This window comes from Tachypleus tridentatus, chromosome 12, assembly GCF_004210375.1.
Source record: "Tachypleus tridentatus isolate NWPU-2018 chromosome 12, ASM421037v1, whole genome shotgun sequence".
Classification (NCBI taxonomy): Eukaryota; Metazoa; Arthropoda; class Merostomata; order Xiphosura; family Limulidae; genus Tachypleus; species Tachypleus tridentatus.
In genome coordinates, this window is record NC_134836.1 from 58,897,241 (window position 1) to 58,918,877 (window position 21,637).

The 21,637-nt window shown below is 32.7% G+C and overlaps 1 protein-coding gene across 1 annotated transcript in view; it reads right to left on the minus strand.

The window, feature by feature from the left end:
• The window catches only part of LOC143235141 (synaptogenesis protein syg-2-like), a 123,620-nt gene extending 102,440 nt beyond the window's left edge, over positions 1–21,180 (minus strand). The window contains exon 1 of the mRNA XM_076473001.1: positions 21,064–21,180. Within this exon, the coding sequence (XP_076329116.1) occupies positions 21,064–21,100 (37 nt within the window). The 5' untranslated portion in view covers positions 21,101–21,180. The remainder of the gene's footprint in view (positions 1–21,063) is intronic.
• Positions 21,181–21,637: the final 457 nt, after the last annotated feature.

Genomic DNA, 21,637 nt, shown 5'->3' on the forward strand with positions numbered 1-21,637 from the left:
ACGCTCTAAGGTAACAAAAGGTTTTAATAACAAAATAAACTGCAGTGTTTTGTGTTTTGAGTTAGAGCAAGGGTTATACATGTGTTTTGTCCTATGTGTGTACATCACGCTCTAAGGTAACAAAAAAAGTTTTAATAACAAAAATAAACTGCAGTGTTTTGTGTTTTGAGTTAGAGCAAGGGTTATACATGTGTTTTGTCCTATGTGTGTACATCACGCTCTAAGGTAACAAAAGGTTTTAATAACAAAATAAACTGCAGTATTTTGTGTTTTGAGTTAGAGCAAGGGTTATACATGTGTTTTGCCCTATGTGTGTACATCACGCTCTAAGGTAACAAAAGGTTTTAATAACAAAAATAAACTGCAGTGTTTTGTGTTTTGAGTTAGAACAAGGGTTATACATGTGTTTTGTCCTATGTGTGTACATCACGCTCTAAGGTAACAAAAAAGTTTTAATAACAAAATAAACTGCAGTGTTTTGTGTTTTAAGTTAGAGCAAGGGTTATACATGTGTTTTGCCCTATGTGTGTACATCACGCTCTAAGGTAACAAAAGGTTTTAATAACAAAAAATAAACTGCAGTGTTTTGTGTTTTGAGTTAGAGCAAGGGTTATACATGTGTTTTGCCCTATGTGTGTACATCACGCTCTAAGGTAACAAAAGTTTTAATAACAAAATAAACTGCAGTGTTTTGTGTTTTGAGTTAGAGCAAGGGTTATACATGTGTTTTGCCCTATGTGTGTACATCACGCTCTAAGGTAACAAAAAAGTTTTAATAACAAAAATAAACTGCAGTGTTTTGTGTTTTGAGTTAGAGCAAGGGTTATACATGTGTTTTGCCCTATGTGTGTACATCACGCTCTAAGGTAACAAAAAAGTTTTAATAACAAAAATAAACTGCAGTGTTTTGTGTTTTGAGTTAGAGCAAGGGTTATACATGTGTTTTGTCCTATGTGTGTACATCACGCTCTAAGGTAACAAAAAAGTTTTAATAACAAAATAAACTGCAGTGTTTTGTGTTTTGAGTTAGAGCAAGGGTTATACATGTGTTTTGCCCTATGTGTGTACATCACGCTCTAAGGTAACAAAAAGGTTTTAATAACAAAAATAAACTGCAGTGTTTTGTGTTTTGAGTTAGAGCAAGGGTTATACATGTGTTTTGTCCTATGTGTGTACATCACGCTCTAAGGTAACAAAAGGTTTTAATAACAAAATAAACTGCAGTGTTTTGTGTTTTGAGTTAGAGCAAGGGTTATACATGTGTTTTGCCCTATGTGTGTACATCACGCTCTAAGGTAACAAAAAAGTTTTAATAACAAAAATAAACTGCAGTGTTTTGTGTTTTGAGTTAGAGCAAGGGTTATACATGTGTTTTGCCCTATGTGTGTACATCACGCTCTAAGGTAACAAAAAAGTTTTAATAACAAAAATAAACTGCAGTGTTTTGTGTTTTGAGTTAGAGCAAGGGTTATACATGTGTTTTGCCCTATGTGTGTACATCACGCTCTAAGGTAACAAAAAGGTTTTAATAACAAAAATAAACTGCAGTATTTTGTGTTTTGAGTTAGAGCAAGGGTTATACATGTGTTTTGAGTTAGAGCAAGGGTTATACATGTGTTTTGCCCTATGTGTGTACATCACGCTCTAAGGTAACAAAAAGGTTTTAATAACAAAAATAAACTGCAGTGGTGTATTTATGAAGTAGCTTATTATTTATTTATTTTCCGTGAAAAGTATTCTAAAAGAGTTATGTACATATAGTAAGGTGTCGTACTACATTTATAAAATTAAATTGATGCCAATAAATACACACACACATATATATATATATAGTTTTAAATACACACACACTTATATATATATAGTTTTAAATACACACACACTTATATATATATAGTTTTAAATACACACACACTTATATATATATAGTTTTTAAATACACACACATATATATATATATAGTTTTAAATACACACACATATATATATATATAGTTTTAAATACACACACACTATATATATATATAGTTTTTAAACACACACACATATATATATATAGTTTTTAAATACACACACATATATATATATAGTTTTAAATAACACACACACATATATATAGGTTTTAAATACACACACACACACACATATATATAGTTTTAAATACACACACACACATATATAGTTTTGCCGTTAAAACTTCTTTCTATTTTTTATTTTAATTTTAACAACAAGTGGTGATGTGGATTATCACATACACTAGTCTCTTCTCAGTCACTATATATTAAGAATTATATCTGTCTGTGTGAAAGTCGTTTTTTTCCAAAGATTCATTCACGTACATGTGTTTGGCCTAAATATCTGTTTATAGCAAAAACCCAAGACAACGTTTTAGAATCGTTTCAGTATCAATGCACCATTTCTTATGTTGTCTCCATAAAGTACTTTTCTCACATAAGCGGAAGAATTATTCTATTTTATTTCAAATTTCCAACTCTTAATAATTTAAGCAAGCGTTTTTTTTTACACCTAGAATTATTTCACGGATGGGTTGAACTAATAATTCTACAAACTCCCTGATGCTGGCGTTGTAAATCCGCAGACTTACCTCTGCACTAGCGGGGTACATTTACCAATCAGTTTGTATTTCCTATTGCTTTTAATATTATAATTAAAGATCACACAACACGTATTACGTTTAGTTTTATTTTTGCTCTAAAGCTTTTAGTGAGTCGGTCAGTAAAATATTTGGCTTTTCAAAGGGTTATCAGTTTGTTTGTTTGAAATTCCGTTGTTTTCGTAAATATTTTGTGAGCTCGAATACGACCGTTTACTTTCTAAGCAGAATATACTAAAATCCATTAAACTTTCTAACTCCAGTCACAGTAAATCACCAGCTTCTTAATATAAACTTAATGTTAACAAACAGCTGAACAGATTTCACATGTCACTATAAAATGCACGTCTTGTTTCTTAACTTGACACATCCTACAATACAATCTAAAAACAAAGTTTCCAACTGTTACTTAAAGGAATGACGAACACTGAAAGGGATTTTTTTATTCTCAGCTGAATTTGATTTTTTTTTGTTTTAAATGGTAACTAATATAAGAAGTCTTTTTTTTTTCTTTTCCAGCGCATTAGAAACTGCAGAATAAATTAAGTATATGGTAGAGGAAAGCATAACGTACTGAACGTAATGTTTAAACTTTAATCTAATGACAAGAAAAGACAGAAGTTAACTTATCTGTATCTTAGAGAAATAAGCAAGTAACTCACAGAAATTGTTGAGTTTCTTTTGATATGCGCCTCCAGTGGCTCAGTGGTATGTCTGCGGACTTTCAACGCCAAAAACCGGGTTTCGATATCTGTGGTGGGCAGAGCACCGATAGCCCATTGTGTAGCTTTGTGCTTAATTCAAAACGACAACATTCTTTGATATGCTTTTCTTGTATAACATTAAGGTTTGACCCGGCGTGGCCAGGTGGGTTAAGGTACTCGAATCGTAATCTGAAGGTCGCGCCAAACATCTCGTCCTTTCAGCCATGAGGGCGTTATAATTTGACGGTCAATCCCACTATTCTTTGGTAAAAGAGTAGCCCAAGAGTTGGCGGTGAGTGGTGATGACTAGCTGCTTTGCCTCTAGTCTTACACTGCTAAATTAGGGACGGCTAGCACAGATAGCCCTCGTGTAGCTTTGCGCAAAATTCCAAAACAAACAAACGTTTCATGTAAAGAGGACAACAAGTAATCTATATTTCATGTTTTTACACGCTTTTGATGATAACAACCATTTGTTTAGAAAATAAAGTACGTGAAACATAAACAGCAGCTAATAGATGAATATTTGGTGTATTATTGAAAACAATTGTATTTACACAATCTCAGAGGAACAAACCTCAGTTGCACAGTTAACGCCATATATCCATGTAAAAGCGCTTTTCAACTGACTAATTACTTCCGAGTGATTAGCCTAATTAGCTGCTATTGTGCGGTTTGACCTAGAATTTAATTTCATTGGTTAAAATATACCATATGTTCATTGGGAGATGCTACTTGAAACTAAACAAGTCAAATGATTAGTCATAGAGAGAATTATTACTACATTACCCCTCACTTTGCGCGAAATTCAAAACAAACCAAACCAAACATTTTACCCTAACGTAATTCAGAAATTATTACTAGAGATGGATGAATCATACCATTAGAAGTTGGTCGATTTTCATGAGAGATGTTTCAGTAAAATATTTTCCTCTCTTGAAATTCATCTTCTTACGATTTATGTTTAGTAACCGAAGACATCTAAACTAACTGTTGAAATAAGTAACTAGCAGTTATTATTAACAGTTGTGCACGTGATGTTTCGATCTGTAAGTGTTATGCATCAGCTTTCCGAGAGTTACAATTTTACAGACAGCTACGGATTAAGCATAACACGTTATATATATAAGTGGTGTTTCAGAAAACCGTTTTTTTTAATCTACCACTGACACTTTCTAGTATTGTACGAAAAACCTCTTGGAAAGGGATTTTGTGGGAGACAGGAGATATATCTTAAATTATATTCACGAATACTTCTAATATGACATCGATAAATTATTAAGAACGTGGAGATAAAACGTCTGCAGTTTTAAAATGTTGTAAACATTATCATCTTAAGTAAGACATCAGTAATATAAGATATTACTCTAATGATATCTTAACGGAGTGTGCAGGACTAGTAATGATATCTTAATGAAGTGTGCAGGGCTAGTAATGATATCTTAACGAAGTATGCAGGACTAGTAATGATATCCTAGTGAAGTGTACAGGACTAGTAATCATATCTTAACGAAGTGTGCAGGACAAGTAATGATATCTTAGTGAAGTGTACAGGACTAGTAATGATATCTTAACGGAGTGTGCAGGACTAGTAATGATATCTTAATGAAGTGTGCAGGACTAGTAATGATATCTTAGTGAAGTGTGCAGGACGAGTAACGATATCTTAACGATGTATTCAGGGCTAGTAATTGTATCTTAACGAAGTGTGCAGGACTAGTAATGATATCTTAACGAAGTATTCAGGACTAGTAATGATATATTAACGGAGTGTGCAGGACTGGTAATGATATATTAACGGAGTATGCAGGAATAGTAATGATATATGAACGGAGTGTGCAGGACTAGTAATGATATATTAACGGAGTGTGCAGGACTAGTAATGATATATTAACGGAGTGTGCAGGACTAGTAATGATATCGAGGAAAGTAATGATATATTAACAGAGTGTGCAGGAATAGTAATGATATCTTAATGAAGTGTGCAGGACTAGTAATGATATCTTAGTGAAGTGTGCAGGACTAGTAATGATATCTTAGTGAAGTGTGCAGGACTAGTAACGATATCTTAACGAAGTATTCAGGGCTAGTAATTGTATCTTAACGAAGTATTCAGGACTAGTAATGATATATTAACGGAGTGTGCAGGACTGGTAATGATATATTAACGGAGTGTGCAGGAATAGTAATTATATATGAACGGAGTGTGCAGGACTAGTAATGATATATTAACGGAGTGTGCAGGACTAGTAATGATATATTAACGGAGTGTGCAGGACTAGTAATGATATCTTAAAGGAGTGCGAGGAACTAGTAATGATATATTAACAGAGTGTGCAGGAATAGTAATGATATCTTAACGAAGTGTGCAGGACTAGTCTGAATATAATTAACATCGTTCCTGGCCACACTCATTGGACCTTGAGTGCTTTAGTCCGACTAGGTTAATCATCAACCACTGCTTATGGTTACCTGATAGGATTTGTCATAAGAACGATGTAACTACATTATTTATCGGTCTTACATAATGAGTGTTAACGTTTTTGTTCTCTTTTTGTAAAAACGAATTAAACGCCTTGTTCTCAAGAGTTCTTTTCTTATTGTGTTATTAAAAAAATATTGTCCACTTGTGGACACTTTCATAACACTAACAAAAATACCGATAAGTTGTGGTCAAGACCTGAATTTCGCAAATAATCACGAAAATAAAAAAACCAACCAAATAACCTTGTTGAATTATTGGTTATAACACAGGAATTTTAGAAATACGTTACACAATCGTAACATGAGAACAAGATGTTATGTTCTGTGGAAAGTTAATAGATAATATAAAAAATACTGAAAAATTGTGCTGATTATTAGTGTGTTTTTTTGTATATTCTGTGATCATATTTTTTATTGTTAATAAATGCTCGTTTAATTGTCACTTGTTATTTGAGACTGCTGTATAAGTATAGATATCAGGCTTACACAGTTATGGTCATAAACACTTTTATAAAAATATATGAATAACCATTATTGTAAATTTAATATTAAATGAGATTTAGCTATCATATTTAAGCTTGTTTATGTATCCATTGTGTAAAATATTTAATATGAAAAGCATCAATGAACTTGCAAAAGAAACATTATTCTAAACTTAGGTAGTGTTATTCAATATTATTTAAAGTTTTAATAACCTGCTAAAAGTTTATCACTAAAATAATAATTTAAGATTAAGGTTAACATAATTAAACATTTTTTGATCTAATGAAGACCACTTAATCGGTTACTTATTTTTTTGTGTTAAAACACAATAACAATATTTATTAGATACAAAGAAAAAATGCAAACAGTTCCGTTTCTCTTTGTCAAGCGATGTTCGTTTGACAAATCCTCTCAGGCCGGCATGGCCAGGCGGGTTAAGGCGTTCGACTTATAATCCTAGGGTCACGGGTTCGAATCCCCGTCACACCAAACATGCTCGCCCTTTCAGCCGTGGGGGCATTATTATGTGACGGTCAGTCCCACTATTCGTTGGTAAAAGAGTAGCCCAAGAGTCGGCGGTGGGTGGTGATGACTAGCTGCTTTCCCTCTAGTCTTGCACTGCAAAATTAGGGACGGCTAGCGCAGATAACCCATGAGTAGCTTTGCACGAATTTCAAAAACAAACAAAGAAATGCTGTCACATTAGTGCTGTTTGTCGTATCAGTGATAATATATTTTCATGTTATGTTTCACACATTACTCGCTTACAAAAGTAGATTGTACTATCTTTTAAGTTACACTTCAACACATGTTAAAAATAAAACCAAAACCATGTTACCTATGCGTCAGTCTTATGCCATTTTCTAAGGTGTGCTCAAACCTATGTCATTAATTTTAAACAGTTCATTAAAAATATTGTATATTAAATGTTTTTGCTTAATCGTAACTTGAGCTCTGTGATAGTAATTGAATTTTCATGTCTTACTGTCGCTTAAAGATTCCATGAGGTGATGGTTAAAATACTCGTCGTATTCTCTTACAGACGATATAACATGATACTTACCAATGTCATATGTCAAGCTTTTTAGTTAATTTTAATGTTTTGCTCTATTTAGACTTTTCTCTCCAAGTCGCTGTACTTTAGTATTATGTAATAATATTAATGTTTATTATTAGATGTACGTTTAATTGACTTCATGCAATGCTATTGGTCAGATTCTTGTGATGTATTTTCTGTTAAATATTGTGTCATTCTGTTGATTTATTTACCTTCATTTTGTTCTCTTATTTCAATTTATTGTGATATTATTGGAGACAATACAATATTTTTAGTTAGATTTACATTTCTGTCTACAGATTAGACCTCGTGCCATTGTTTAGAATGCTTATTGCCATGTTGTTACGTAAACATCATGTGACTCTATCGCAGTTGAAATGACGTTTTCGGTTAAACTGCTATACAATGCGCATAAGCAAAATAAAGTTCTCTCTTGGTTAAACAACGTAAATTACGCTTTGATAGACATTATGAAGTGTATTCATATAGCCTTGACGAGCGCTTAAGAGACGTTGTGAGTTAAACTTAGTAATTATTAAAACTTTATGTAATGTTTTCGCCTACAGTAATCCGCCATGGTAATATTCAGAAGACATATTTATGTTTTCCACTAAACTATATCCTAGGCTCCGTGTTCTTATGTTGATTGGTACTATGTTGTATTACGTATCACACTTTGTATGATCATATCATGTAAACTTTGTGATACTGTTAATAAACTTAAATCCAGGTCCGGTCTTTAAAACCATGTGTAGCTTGCAATTTTCGTCATGTGGCTATTATTCACATCAAACGTCATGCTATGTTGTTGTTTATACCATTTTCTCTTGTTCGTTAAATACCATACCGTTAAAGCTCTGTGTTGTACATATAGTGTTATATTTTTAGCTAGACGTAATTTTGGTTTCTTGGTGATGCCCGAAGTTGTTGCTGTGTTATCGTCACACTTTGCGACAGATCGTATATTAAACTATAGGATGTGTTGTTATTAAACTGAATTTAATACTGTAATGTGATTCTCGTCTTGTACCTCCTGGGACAGCGGTAAGTCTTTGGATTTACAACGCTAAAATCATGGATTCGATTCCCTTCGGTGAATACAGCTTATAGCCCGATGTGGCTTTGCTATAATGAAACACGCACACACACACTAATTCTCGTTTTACGGTGAGTGTTAAACTCTAGTTAAAATCATAATTCAAACCATACAGTCGGTTAGACTGCTAAAGGGTTGGATTCCATTGTATGCCCTATTCTAACTTAATTGTTACTCAATCATTTCAACAGTACACTTTATATTAGTTGTATGTTATAAACCATGATATGATACACTTAGTAGCACATTATGTTGTCAAACAAACTGCATGTTATGATTTATGTTAAAGTTTTTGTTTTGTATGTCTCTTTGTTGTTTGACCTTTATGTTATGATGAACTTTGTTGCTGCTCTACATGCTAAACCTCACACTACTGGTCAGTAGTTACTATCAAAATCATTCTGTTGGTTGACCTTCATATTATAATGTTATTTTATGTAAAAGTCATTCTGTTGGTTAGATTGTCTGAGATTTCTTACTTTTCAAAGTTGTTTTAAACGTGGTGCACTTATTGAGATTTACTGTCGTATGCGAATGTTTTAGTTACAATTTATGTGATGTTGGTATTTCAGATCCGAGTCATTAAGGCGACATGTCACGCTGTTGTCTTAATTAAATATATTTCTTTATCTGTATATCAGGTATTCGATACTGCTGGTTAAAAGGCAATACAAATCATGCGATCTTGGGTATGGCATATTCTTTGTATGCTATAATTTTACGCCGACATCATGTTTTATCACTGACTTTCTAAGATCTCTTTAATTTGGTTACATTTATTTATGGTGCCTGTTAGATTATGTCATGATGTAAACTTTTTTAGAACGGCTGGTATGGGTGTTAACACTTTTAATGATAATAAGTGAAAAACGTTTTGACCTTCCTAGGTCATCTTGAGGTTAAAAAAGAGAGTTTTTAACTGACTGTTGCCGGACACATGCCTTAAGCACGAGAGTATAAACGGGTACGAGATTGTAGGGGGCGTTGCAGGTGGATGTTAGGTTATTAATTAGTACGCCCCCCCTGTAGTACATCGGTAAGTCTCCGGATTTACAACGCTAAAATCAGGGGTTCGATTTCCCTCAGTGGGCTCAACAGATAGCCCGATGTGGCTGTGCTATAGGAAAACACAATTAATTAGTATAGGTATAGGAAGGTGTTCCTTTATATTGGTTTAATTCTAGTTTTAGTTGCTGTATAAGTAAGGCTTCTTTAATTTTACGTTTGTTTATGTTTGTTTTTTTATTTAGTATTTGAGTGTTTTCTATGGTTATGTTGTGTTTATTTGACTTGCAGTGTTCGAAAACGTGTGAAAGTGTTTTTTCTTTGTTTTTTGAATCTAGTTTTTATTTTCTCTGCTTGTTTCTCCAATATTAAAGTCGTGGCAGTTGTTGCATTGTATTTTATAAATAATGTTGGTGTTGTGCTTGTCAGTGTAGTTTTTACATAGTAAGGACTTTAGTTTTGTTTATGGTTTTGGAATAAATTTGGTATTAACTGGAATGTTGTGTTTTGTCATAAGTTTTTTTCAAATATTGGTTATTTTTTCGCTGATGTCAGGAACATATGGTATAAGGTTTGTAGTTTGTTGTTTTTTGGGATTTAATGTTGTTTATTTGTTGTTGGTCTAGGTGTGTACATATAATTTTTTCCACGGTCTTTTGTGAAAATTTGTTGATGTTGGTGAAGTGTTGTTTTATTTTGTTGATTTCATCATTAATTTTAAATAAACAAACACAAAATTAAAGAGCTCTACTTATGCAGCAACTAAAACCAAAATTAATCAATATAAAGAACACCTTTATACCAATACTAATTAATAACCTAACATCCAGCTGCAACGCCCCCTACAATCCCGTATACATTTATACTCTCGTCCCTAAGACTTGTGTCCGGCAACGGTCAATTGCAAACTTTTTTTTTTACCTGAAGATGACCTAGGAAGGTCGAAACGTTGTTCTCTGCTTATCAGTAAAAGTTGTTACTACCCATATCAGCCGTTCTGAGATACACTTTTAATTCAAGAGGGTTTTCTCGTTGTCAAGAATTCATTACTTTACATGTCCAGTTGTCAAGGAAAGACCATAACATGACAGTAAGTGTCCGTGTATTTACTCTCAGTGCTATGCTAATAGTCAGGTTGTTTACTAAGTGTTTATTAAAGTGTGTACGCATACATTTTATGTTCTTGCTGTAGAGAATTCTCGTTTATGCCCTTATCAAGGTCCTGACATATGAACCATTGACACTGATGACATATGTTATTTTTAAGTATTAGAAATTTGTTTAAAATTAAATCGTAAATACTTTTGTATAGATAAATAACAATATATTTATTAAGTGTATCCAATCATATAACATAGTATGAAGTCATAGCCCTTCATTGCGATATTAGAAGGGAGTTGCTAATATATTGTATAGATGTTGAGCATGTTACATTAAAACTGTTTTTGAGCCTCATTAAGTCGTCACGGTCCATATTGTCACGTTTGGTCACGTTTTATCTGATGAATGTAAATCTTGAGAGTAACATTGTAACGTAGTTCTGTTTGCTCTAGCCTCCAACTTAAGGCTGGCATGTATAAAGCATACCATACTTCCCTCCATACCCTCCATAAGCCATCTAATGTAGGAGAGCAATAGTTTCCCAAACGTTACTTGACCAATCAGGCTTTGTATGGATTAGCATTAATAACCATTTTATTTTTCAGTTGTGAAGTATGCCATTGTCATGCAAATATGTTGTGTAAGTAACGTGTGTGGACTTGACCTGTGTCATTTTCATACAGGGATATTTCTTAATTTTGTTATTGAACATTGTATTTATGGATCCTTTTTTGGTACAAGACACCTCATGTTGTTCAGGAAGTCACGACTTGCTGTAGGTTTGTTTCTGAACTTTCCTGATATCCCAAAGTAACCATTATTTCTTTAGTTTTCAACATGTAAGCTGAAATCCTGGCTTGAAAATTACACTCAATCTGAACACGTTCTTATCGGCTGTGTGTACGTCTATATGTTTCTTTAGGAAGGTATTCGCTTACCAAAATTTATTAATATTGAAGACATTCCACTACCTATGAATGCTAAATAATGTAAAAATGTAGTTGTGATACAATCTGTTTGATCACGACTTTCTATCAGCTGTAGTTGTTACGTTACTTGTTCATTTGTATATTGAAAAAAACGTGTTAATATAATGTGGTAAGCTCTATTTATATATTACACTTACAATCACCTGTCATTAAACATTTGACTTGTAATAGCTACGGTTGTATTAGAAATATCTTTAGTTCTTTCTCAGCTATTAGATATCACCATTGACCTTAACATTGGATATTTATAATTAATATCATTCACGAACAACAGAAAAATATTATGGTCTGAAGAACAAATCAGTGTTGAAATAGTTTTAACTGATAATCATTTATAACTTAACAATTAAAAAAAATAGTTATCTCATTTGTTGTTTTTCGTACGCAAAATAAAAGTTTATTTGTTTAATAATTTCGCACAAACTACACGATGGTTATTTGCTCTAGCTGTCCCTACTTTAGAAGTGTAACACTAGAGGAAAGGCAGCTAGTTATCCCACCCACCGCCAACTCTTGGGCTACTATTTTCCCAACGAATAGTGGGATGGACCGTCACATTATAACGGGAGAAAGGGAGAGCACGTTTAGTGTGACGGGAATTCGAACCTGCGTCCCTCAGATTGCCAGTCGAGTGCCTTAATCTACTGGCCATGCCGCTCCTCAAAATAAAAGTCGACTAGCAATAATGTCATTAAAGGTACGCTACATCAACTGTGGTTTAAAAATCTGTGTTCGTCTAGTCCGGGGGTCAAATTTTTTTATGGTCAAATAAGTGACATTTGTTTGAAAAAAAATTAAGGTTTAACATGATGGGCTGACGAGTGCTAAACAACTTCTAGATAAAGATATGAAGTCTTAACTGATGTCAACTGCTGGATAATTAAAGCACAATATGTAAACCTTTACACATGAAGATATAAAACGTTAATGAGTGGAATTATCCAAGTAATAAAGAGTGAACAGGTTGTACTTTCATAAAGCTTCGATAGCGGCAACCCACCAGACTGTTACTTGTTTTACTGGTTTACTACATTGACTGATGGGTGATATGCTAACTTTACGTATTATAAAACCTGTAAATTGTTATAAAATATACTTTATCAGTAAGTCAACTCGAAACTGAAATTAAAGGTCGTTATGTTGGACATTTATCTCAATTATCATATTTAAGAAATAAAACTAATTATTAGCTATCATGCCAATTATCCATTTAAACATGAAATTATTTCCTTTAGTAAACCATTTGTACTGAATTAACACGCTATGCATACATAAGTACTGAGATCTTACCAAGATGAAAGCTACCGTTACAGGGAGCTTACCGGTGTATGTAATTTGATTGAGTGTATTATGTATCATCCTAGCTTTGTCTTCCAAGATATTTAAAACACGTATTACTGGGCCCTAAAATAAAAACCCTAAATTTAAAATTTCTGAAAAATTTACATTTTTTTAAAGACAAGATCGGACATTTAAAAAGTTTTTTTTTTTTAATTTCGCGTAAAACTACACGAGGGCTATCTGCGTTAGTCGTCCCTAATTTAGCAGTGTAAGACTAGACGGAAGGCAGCTAGTTATCACCACCCACCAATAACACTTTTACCAACGAATAGTGGAATTGATTGATATTATAACGCCCCCACGGGTATGTTTGGTGGGACCGGGATTCGAACGCGCGACCATCGAATTACGACTCGAACGCCTTAACGCTTGGCTATGGCGGGCCCAACCGTATCTTACTCAAACGATATTAGTGTCGGTAGTTAATATTGGAATCTCTGACAATTTTTATCTACTCCAATAATTTGTATAAAAATATTTATTCTAAATTTACTGTACTACCACGAATAATGGCAACATTGAATGGTTGGACTAAACTTACAATACGCTCGATTTATTTTCTATTATAACATGTTTAGACAATGGCATTACTGCTTAGTTGTAAGAAAATATTCCTTTTAAGATCTACCGGGTAAAAGTAGTTATGAAAAATGAATTCGATAAATGGGAAATCTTATGTAACATGAGCTGTTTAGCTTTAACAACTCATAAAAATATATAAAGTGATATACTGATAACTGAAGAGTTTCTAGAGATCTATAACAATAATTTATTATTATCACTCCAATAATTAGATATTTAAGTTAACTTAGTAGAATATCGTCTAGAAGTTTTCGTAGATAAAAGACGGTTTGCGTGATTCTTTATTCAAAACTATCTATTGTATTATATGTATAATGTCACAAATACGAGTCTTAATTTAAAATCATCTTTGGATCCACTGCCCACACTCCTTTCGGGATCTACTAATTTATCTGTATAAAGCTACCCTATCCATACGATTCCTAAGGTAAGCCTGCGTTGTTTTATAATGTCTAAGTATCATTAATATATTCTAAATACAACACTCAATAATATTATCTGTGTAAACAACACAGTATTTTTATATAATCGACTGTTTGTTTCCAGCTCCAAACAACTGTTTCCTGGAAAACACAACATAAACATTCCTCATTATTACATCACACAAAACAATACAGAATAAATCATGGTTCAATAATTTAGTTATTAGTTCAGCACAAAACTCAGACAGTGGCTGTTCGAATAAGCATAACCTTCTTGCATAAAACTCGTTTGATTTAAATTTTCTATGAAATGAAACATGTGTGAGAGGATCACACATAATTATTAAGCATTATTTTAAAATAAACGTGTCTGTAATATATTTTATGATATTTAACAGACAGTTCGATTGTGGAGTTTCTGAGCTGAAATTCGTTATTCTTCTGAGATATTCTCTTAAACGCATGTTATGAGCTGACAACCAAGTGTATAAATGAATTTACGGAGCATATATATATGTAAGTTTAAAATAACGCTTTTCTCTTTTAAAACTCGAAACTTTACACTGAATTACTTGTATTTTTGGGTGTATAATACTTGTATTTTTGAGTGTATAATACTTGTATTTTTGAGTGTATAATACTTGTATTTTTGAGCGTATAATACTTGTATTTTTGGGTGTATAATACTTGTATTTTTGGGTGTATAATACTTGTATATTTGAGTGTATAATACTTGTATTTTTGAGTGTATAATACTTGTATTTTTGGGTGTATAATACTTGTATTTTTGAGTGTATAATACTTGTATTTTTGAGTGTATAATACTTGTATTTTTGAGCGTATAATACTTGTATATTTGAGTGTATAATACTTGTATTTTTGAGTGTATAATACTTGTATTTTTGAGTGTATAATACTTGTATTTTTGGGTGTATAATACTTGTATATTTGAGTGTATAATACTTGTATTTTTGAGTGTATAATACTTGTATTTTTGGGTGTATAATACTTGTATTTTTGAGTGTATAATACTTGTATTTTTGAGTGTATAATACTTGTATTTTTGGGTGTATAATACTTGTATATTTGAGTGTATAATACTTGTATTTTGGAGTGTATAATACTTGTATTTTTGGGTGTATAATACTTGTATTTTTGAGTGTATAATACTTGTATTTTTGGGTGTATAATACTTGTATTTTTGAGTGTATAATACTTGTATTTTTGGGTGTATAATACTAGTATTTTTTAGTGTATAATACTTGTATTTTTGAGTGTATAATACTTGTATTTTTGGGTGTATAATACTTGTATTTTTTAGTGTATAATACTTGTATTTTTGAGTGTATAATAGAGTGTAATAATATTAAAAGATAATTAAAAACTTCTTAACGTACAACTCGATTTGTTTTTAAATGTCAGTCCAAACCAGGGATGCATACTTTCAACATGAACTCATATCAGTGTGAGGAAAGTCTATTAAAATCATTTTGGATATGTGCTACAAACTACTTTCTGACACAGTCGACCCGAGGAAACTGTTTATTGTTTACATCTTGATGAAAGCTATGAGCATGACATTTAAAAACAGCAAAGAATATTAATTATATAATAACGTTTCAATCTGTGAGTTTCTAAATCTTCTATAAATACGTGTGTTTGTAGCTCACTGCTCTACCTTTCATTTACAATGGTAATGGTATGGTTTTGTTTGTTTTGAATTTCGCGCAAAACTACTCAAGGGCTATCTGTGCTAGCCGTCCCTAATTTAGCAGTGTAATCCTAGAGGGAAGGCAGCTAATCGCCATCATACGCTTCCAACTCTTGGGCTACTCTTTTATCAATGAATAGTGGGATTGACAGTCACATGATAATAGCCCCCCACGGCTGAAAGGGCAAGCACGTTTGGTGCGACGGGGATTCGAACTCGCGACCCTCAGATTACGAGTCGAACGCCTTACCCATTCTTCCCATGCCGAGCTTAATGGTAAGAAATACAAAATAAACTGGTTCATAGCACTTGCTTCTAGAGTACATCGGTTCATAGCACTTGCTTCTAGGGTACATCGGTTCATAGCACTTGCTTCTAGAGTACATCACGCAGTTGGAAATAGCATTTGTAAGTAACATAAGATTCACGTACATTTCAACACCAGTGTTGAAATGGCTTCTATTAGTACATGTAAACCAACTGCTGTAACTAAAAAAATGAAGTGTTGTTCCAGTGATTGCTACTCTAACTAGAGCTGTCAGTTTGATAATTAAACTCCATTCGTAACCCTTGGCTTGATGTATAATCGTATTTAATAAGATAAATAGAAAGAGAGGTTATAACAAAAGCCTTTAATAAGGTAAATCTTGTTCTAGTTTAGAGATCACGTTAATTGATATTGGTGAAGCCATACATTAATGACATCAAATAACAATTTCTTGCATGCGCTTGTGTATATTCAACTTTATATATCTAGTACACGAAGTAAGTTCACAACGAGTTTGCTTGACTAGCTAAGTATGTATAATAAAGCGTGAGACAGGTGGCATTAATTTAATTGTGTATGAGTGGATATTGTGAACCAATGTATTTATTGAAACATTTACACTGTAATGCTAAGAAATATTTTAGAACAAAACGACTGAAAAGGTTTAACTAGACGCCATCGTTGAGGTAGACTGAACGTTATGGAAAGATTTGTTAATTCTATGTGTTATCTAAAGAGTTATAAGTGAATGATCTATGGAAATCGTTCTCACGAGTATTGTACGTTTCTATTTACAAACTTTCTTTGAGTACGGAAACAATAATATAAAATCTTTAAAATACACCATGATAGCCGGCATCTTTAATTCGCCATTGAACAGAGATAACCTGACTAAAATTAAAAGAAAAAGGCCATAGGTACCAATGATTAGATTCAAACAACAGTAATCATGATTGTGTTACTTGATATATCTTTTCAATGTGATTTCCGGCCATAGGTACCAATGATTAGATTTAAACAACAGTAATCATGATTGTGTTACTTGATATATCTTTTCAATGTGATTTCCCCAGAAACTCTATCGTTTCACACCTGCACACTGTTCTCTCGGTGTTGATGTTTCGTATCTTAATGTTCAACAGAAGAGGCAGCTGTTGTTATTGTTGCTACAAACAATGAAAGGCAACATAAGGAATTGTGATGAAGACTGAGGACACAGTGAAGGTACCCATCTGATCAATTTTTTTTGTCTGCTCACTGCTGTGGTTGTAAATGTTTTTATTTATATATCTCATGAATGTTTATATATATAGATACTTACTTCATGAATGTTTATATATATAGATACTTACTTCCTGTCTACAAATAACGTTGTTCTGTGAACTTCTCTGATACAAACTGTCACGAACAGCCTATTACGTCATTACACGAGCTTCTGCATATTTTCCTTTTCGAATGCGACATGGTATATTTAAATAATGTTAGCTGGAACTGAAGTGTACTATTCATTATGACGTTTGTATCGCCTAATTTCCTAATACTAAGAAGTTAAGACGTAACATACGATAAAATGTCTGACAACCTCATTTAGCCGAACAGTTAATAGAGCCATTAGTACTAATGAGTTATATTTACTATTTTAAACGAATCATAATGCAAGTAGCATAAAACGTATCTCTTCGTATTATAGAGTTATTTTGTTAGGTAACGCTAACTTATAGTTAATTAAATATCGTACTTAATGTTATTAACATGCATAATGCAATATTAACTTACGTTTTCAAATCCCAGCTGTAAAGGTAATAACAATACAAATTCTTCGCAGCCATAAAGATGAACATAATATGAGTTTTATACAGCAAGTGTATCAAATATTTTATTTGTTAAGTATATATATAATATGATACTTTTCTTTGTATACCAGCTCAAGACATTGGTTGTCGTATTATTATCTGAGCAGTTAGAAGATATTCGTTTACAGTTTCCCGTGTTTCGGTAAGATATAAGCATACACTAGATGCGGCTTAGTTGAATATTTTCATTTCGTAATATCTACGTTTCTTGTGGTTAAGTCGTTTCTAAATGGGTATTATTGTTAGCTGTTACGAATACCGACTTTCGCTCTGTTTAAAAATGTTTGTATATAATTTTTGTCTCATCAAAATACATTCTAAGCTTGAATATGTTTTGTATCTGAGGTTGTTTATAGGGAATATACACTGAAAATAAGTCAAGGTGTAAACCTAATATATAATCTTTATCAATGGTCATAAATTGGTCTAAAGAAAATGAAAAAAAAAAAGCCTAGCAAAGTTGCTACTGTTGTTCGGTTGTCTGTGTTTAAGTCTGAAGGCTTATAAAGCTAAAATTCATGTTTCTGTGCCAGATAGCCCATTATGTAACTTTGAACTTCACAAAAAAGATGTTTTATATTGTCACAAATGTTTGTATTTCTAATCTCGTTTTGTTAAGTAAACAAGAGAGACTTTCAAACATTCTTAATGTTTGTACTTAAATAAATATACATTAATTATTTTAGTTTTGGTGTCGGTAAAGGAGAATTTGTATTTCTTGTTACAATAAATTATTCAGAGAATACTGATTGAATAAAGTCCTAAGATTAAACTGTGAACGAAATTCATCAACACAGGTGGCGTTTTCAATTTCAGTTTTAAATGAGTTGAAACGGCTTTGATAAATAAAAGTTGCATTAAGTTGCGCTTTCTAATGTTTGTAAGTGTCTCTTCAAATGGTATGTTCCGAATTACACCTGAAAAATTACAAAGAAAAATAATAGAATGTTGTTCCCTTAACTAGTACTTCGAGTGCAACGGAAAACGCATTGCTACTACGTAATTGTAAGCCAAAATTGTTAAAACGCAATTTAAAATTGTAAATACATTTTTCTTTAACTGGTATGTTATTTTACGCGTGCACATCAGATATCGTCAGGGAGAATAGTTTGTAATTCTCTTTTATGATTTCTTCTCGGAAAATAAATATTTCTAACTGCGTCCAACTGAGGATAAGAAAATCTTTCGCCAAACAAATTAGGATTCATAGCTTTTAGTTAGATCACAGTTGGCGAAAAGAATTTTGTTTACTAAGGTATTTTGTAGGGGTGAAGAACATTAAATAGATTGCTCTGGTGAGTGTTGGTTGACTTAGTTCGAGTCCGTCTTACAAAGGCTTAAGAATACAACAAGACATACGTGTCAAGCAAAAACACAAATTAAATTCCAGGGTTATAGTAAGTGCAAACTGTTTCATGCCAGAACATTATTAGGTAATAACTTTTGGTAAATTTTCATTATCTAAAGAAGAGAACATTTGCTTTTCAACCCAACACTCGTTTACTAATAAGTTACTTTAACAACACTTGTATTAATTTGTTAGAAGTATGTCCAGAAATGTTTACCACACATGTTTTTTACCGAAATATATGTCATTGTATATATATCATTGTATATATGTCATTGTATATTTCGTTGAGACTTACTAATTAACAATTAAGGTTTAATTGTATCAAAAGTACAAACTTAAAAGACGTTTTTTAGGCACAATAATAGATACCATTGTCATAATATATTTCAGATGACTAGTTTCTGTAGTCACAATAATAGATACAATTGTTATAAGATAATTCAGATGACTAGTTTCTGTAGACACAATAATAGATACCATTGTCATATTTCAGATGACTAGTTTCTGTAATCACAATAATAGATACCATTGTCATATTTCAGATGACTAGTTTCTTTAGTCACGAGTCTGGATGGTGACAGTTGCGTGACCCAAACTAGTCAGTTGAAATATATAATAATAAATTTTGTCTGTTGTTGTGCCAATAAAAATACCAAAAAAACGCTATTTGTGATTTTTTTTGTTTCGTTCCTTGTTACAATAACACAATGTGCAAGAACAATGAATTATGATTGAATATTTCTAGAAATTTAGCTTAAAAAAAACAAAATTTTCATTTAAATGAGCTTGGTCATTTTACTTTATACATTTTACTGCTACAGTACTTGGTCTAAGATAAAAATGAATATTAAATAAAATCCCTAAATTCGAACAAAAGGTATTATCATCTTATTACTAGACCATATTTAAATCTGGTAACATTAAATGGAGAAGATATTTGCTTCAACCGGATTAGCATAATAATTGGTAGGAATATAGACAGCTTCAGACAAAGTTACAACAGAGAAATATTGAACTTATAATGATATATTCTGAAGATATAGGTGATTAGTTTCGCTACCTTAATAGATATGTCTCGTAATATACTTCAGTTTGCGTTAAACAAAGTTAAGAATAATATATAATAGATCGAGATTATTTTAAAACTATTAATCGTTAGGTTATGTGTTGAATATCACGCATGGTCTTTTGAAATGTATGTTTCTTTTCTCTTTCGTTATCCACGACAGTAAAAACTTTCGAGTGTTAGTAATAACAACTAAAGGTCACTCCCATAATGCATCGGGTGTATGTTCATCTTGTAACATTTTACAAGCTAATTAACATGTATGTATGCAGTTGGTGGGCATTGCATAAGCTTTTATTTACAGTTCTATGTGCCAGGTGGTTAGGGCGCTCGACTCGCAATATGAGGGCCGCGAAATAAATTCCCCGTCACACTAAACATGCTCACCCTTTCAGCCGTGGGGGGCATTATAATTTGACGGTGAATCATCCTATTCGCTGGTAAAAGAGTAGCCGAACAGTTGACGGTGAGTGGTGATGACTATCTGCCTTTCCTCTAGTCCTACATTGCTAAATTATGGACGCAGGGTCCTCGTGTTGCTTTGCGCGAAATTAAAAAAACAAACAAAACTATATGCCATAGCACAAAAGCATAACACTTTTCACAAGCAAATTTATAAGCAAATTCTGTAAAAAAATTTACATTAAGTTAGTATAACTCTCGCGTGTCTTTTTTATAATTATGAAACAGGCCACCTCTTTTAGTCACACTTTCTCTGTTTCTAGTGTACTCTAAACGAAAGAGGGTCTCAGCTCTTCTATTATCAGTTCAAACATACTTTGTACCCAATGAAACGAACAACTAAAGATCATTTAGACAAATTAGCCCCTGTATAATGGTTTATGGTTCAAGACACGATAGTGCGAGACCAAAGTTCACAACTGTTGTCATTTGTAGTGTGCGTAATAAAATGAATTAAACTAACTCATTGGCTTACCTGTAGCAAAGAGCAATGTTAGCCAAAGCCACACCATGTTCTTGAGTGTAATCCGGGAATTAGCAGGGTATTATGTCCACACACTCAAGGAGTTGCTTGTCCACTGTGCTATAGAGGTCTATGCTTACTGACAATCGCGGCAGAACCACTCGAGTACAATTGGCCTGGAAATGGTGGCGCCATCTAATTGTAAAGTATCTTATAATATATATGTAAAAACGTCTCGTTTGGGTTGAGAAAATTTTTTATGTAGAGGAGTGAACAACGTTTCGACCTTCTTGTTCACTCCTCTACGTAAAAAAATTTCTCAACCCAAACGAGACGTTTTTACATATATATTTTTCTCTACAAGTGGGTTTTCTCAACATCAAAGTATCTTACAACAGTAAGGGTGAATGTTGCGCCTGTTTGTTGAAAATGATTACGTTCGGACATCACGCAGATTGTAAATGACCAGAAGCGTAGAATCTTGTCAGTGGTCAGTGTAAAAAACAAAGAACGTTAACAAACAACACTTTTCTTTCTATGTCTTTCAAACATGTTATTAATTACAAATTGTTCTATTCTGTTTAAT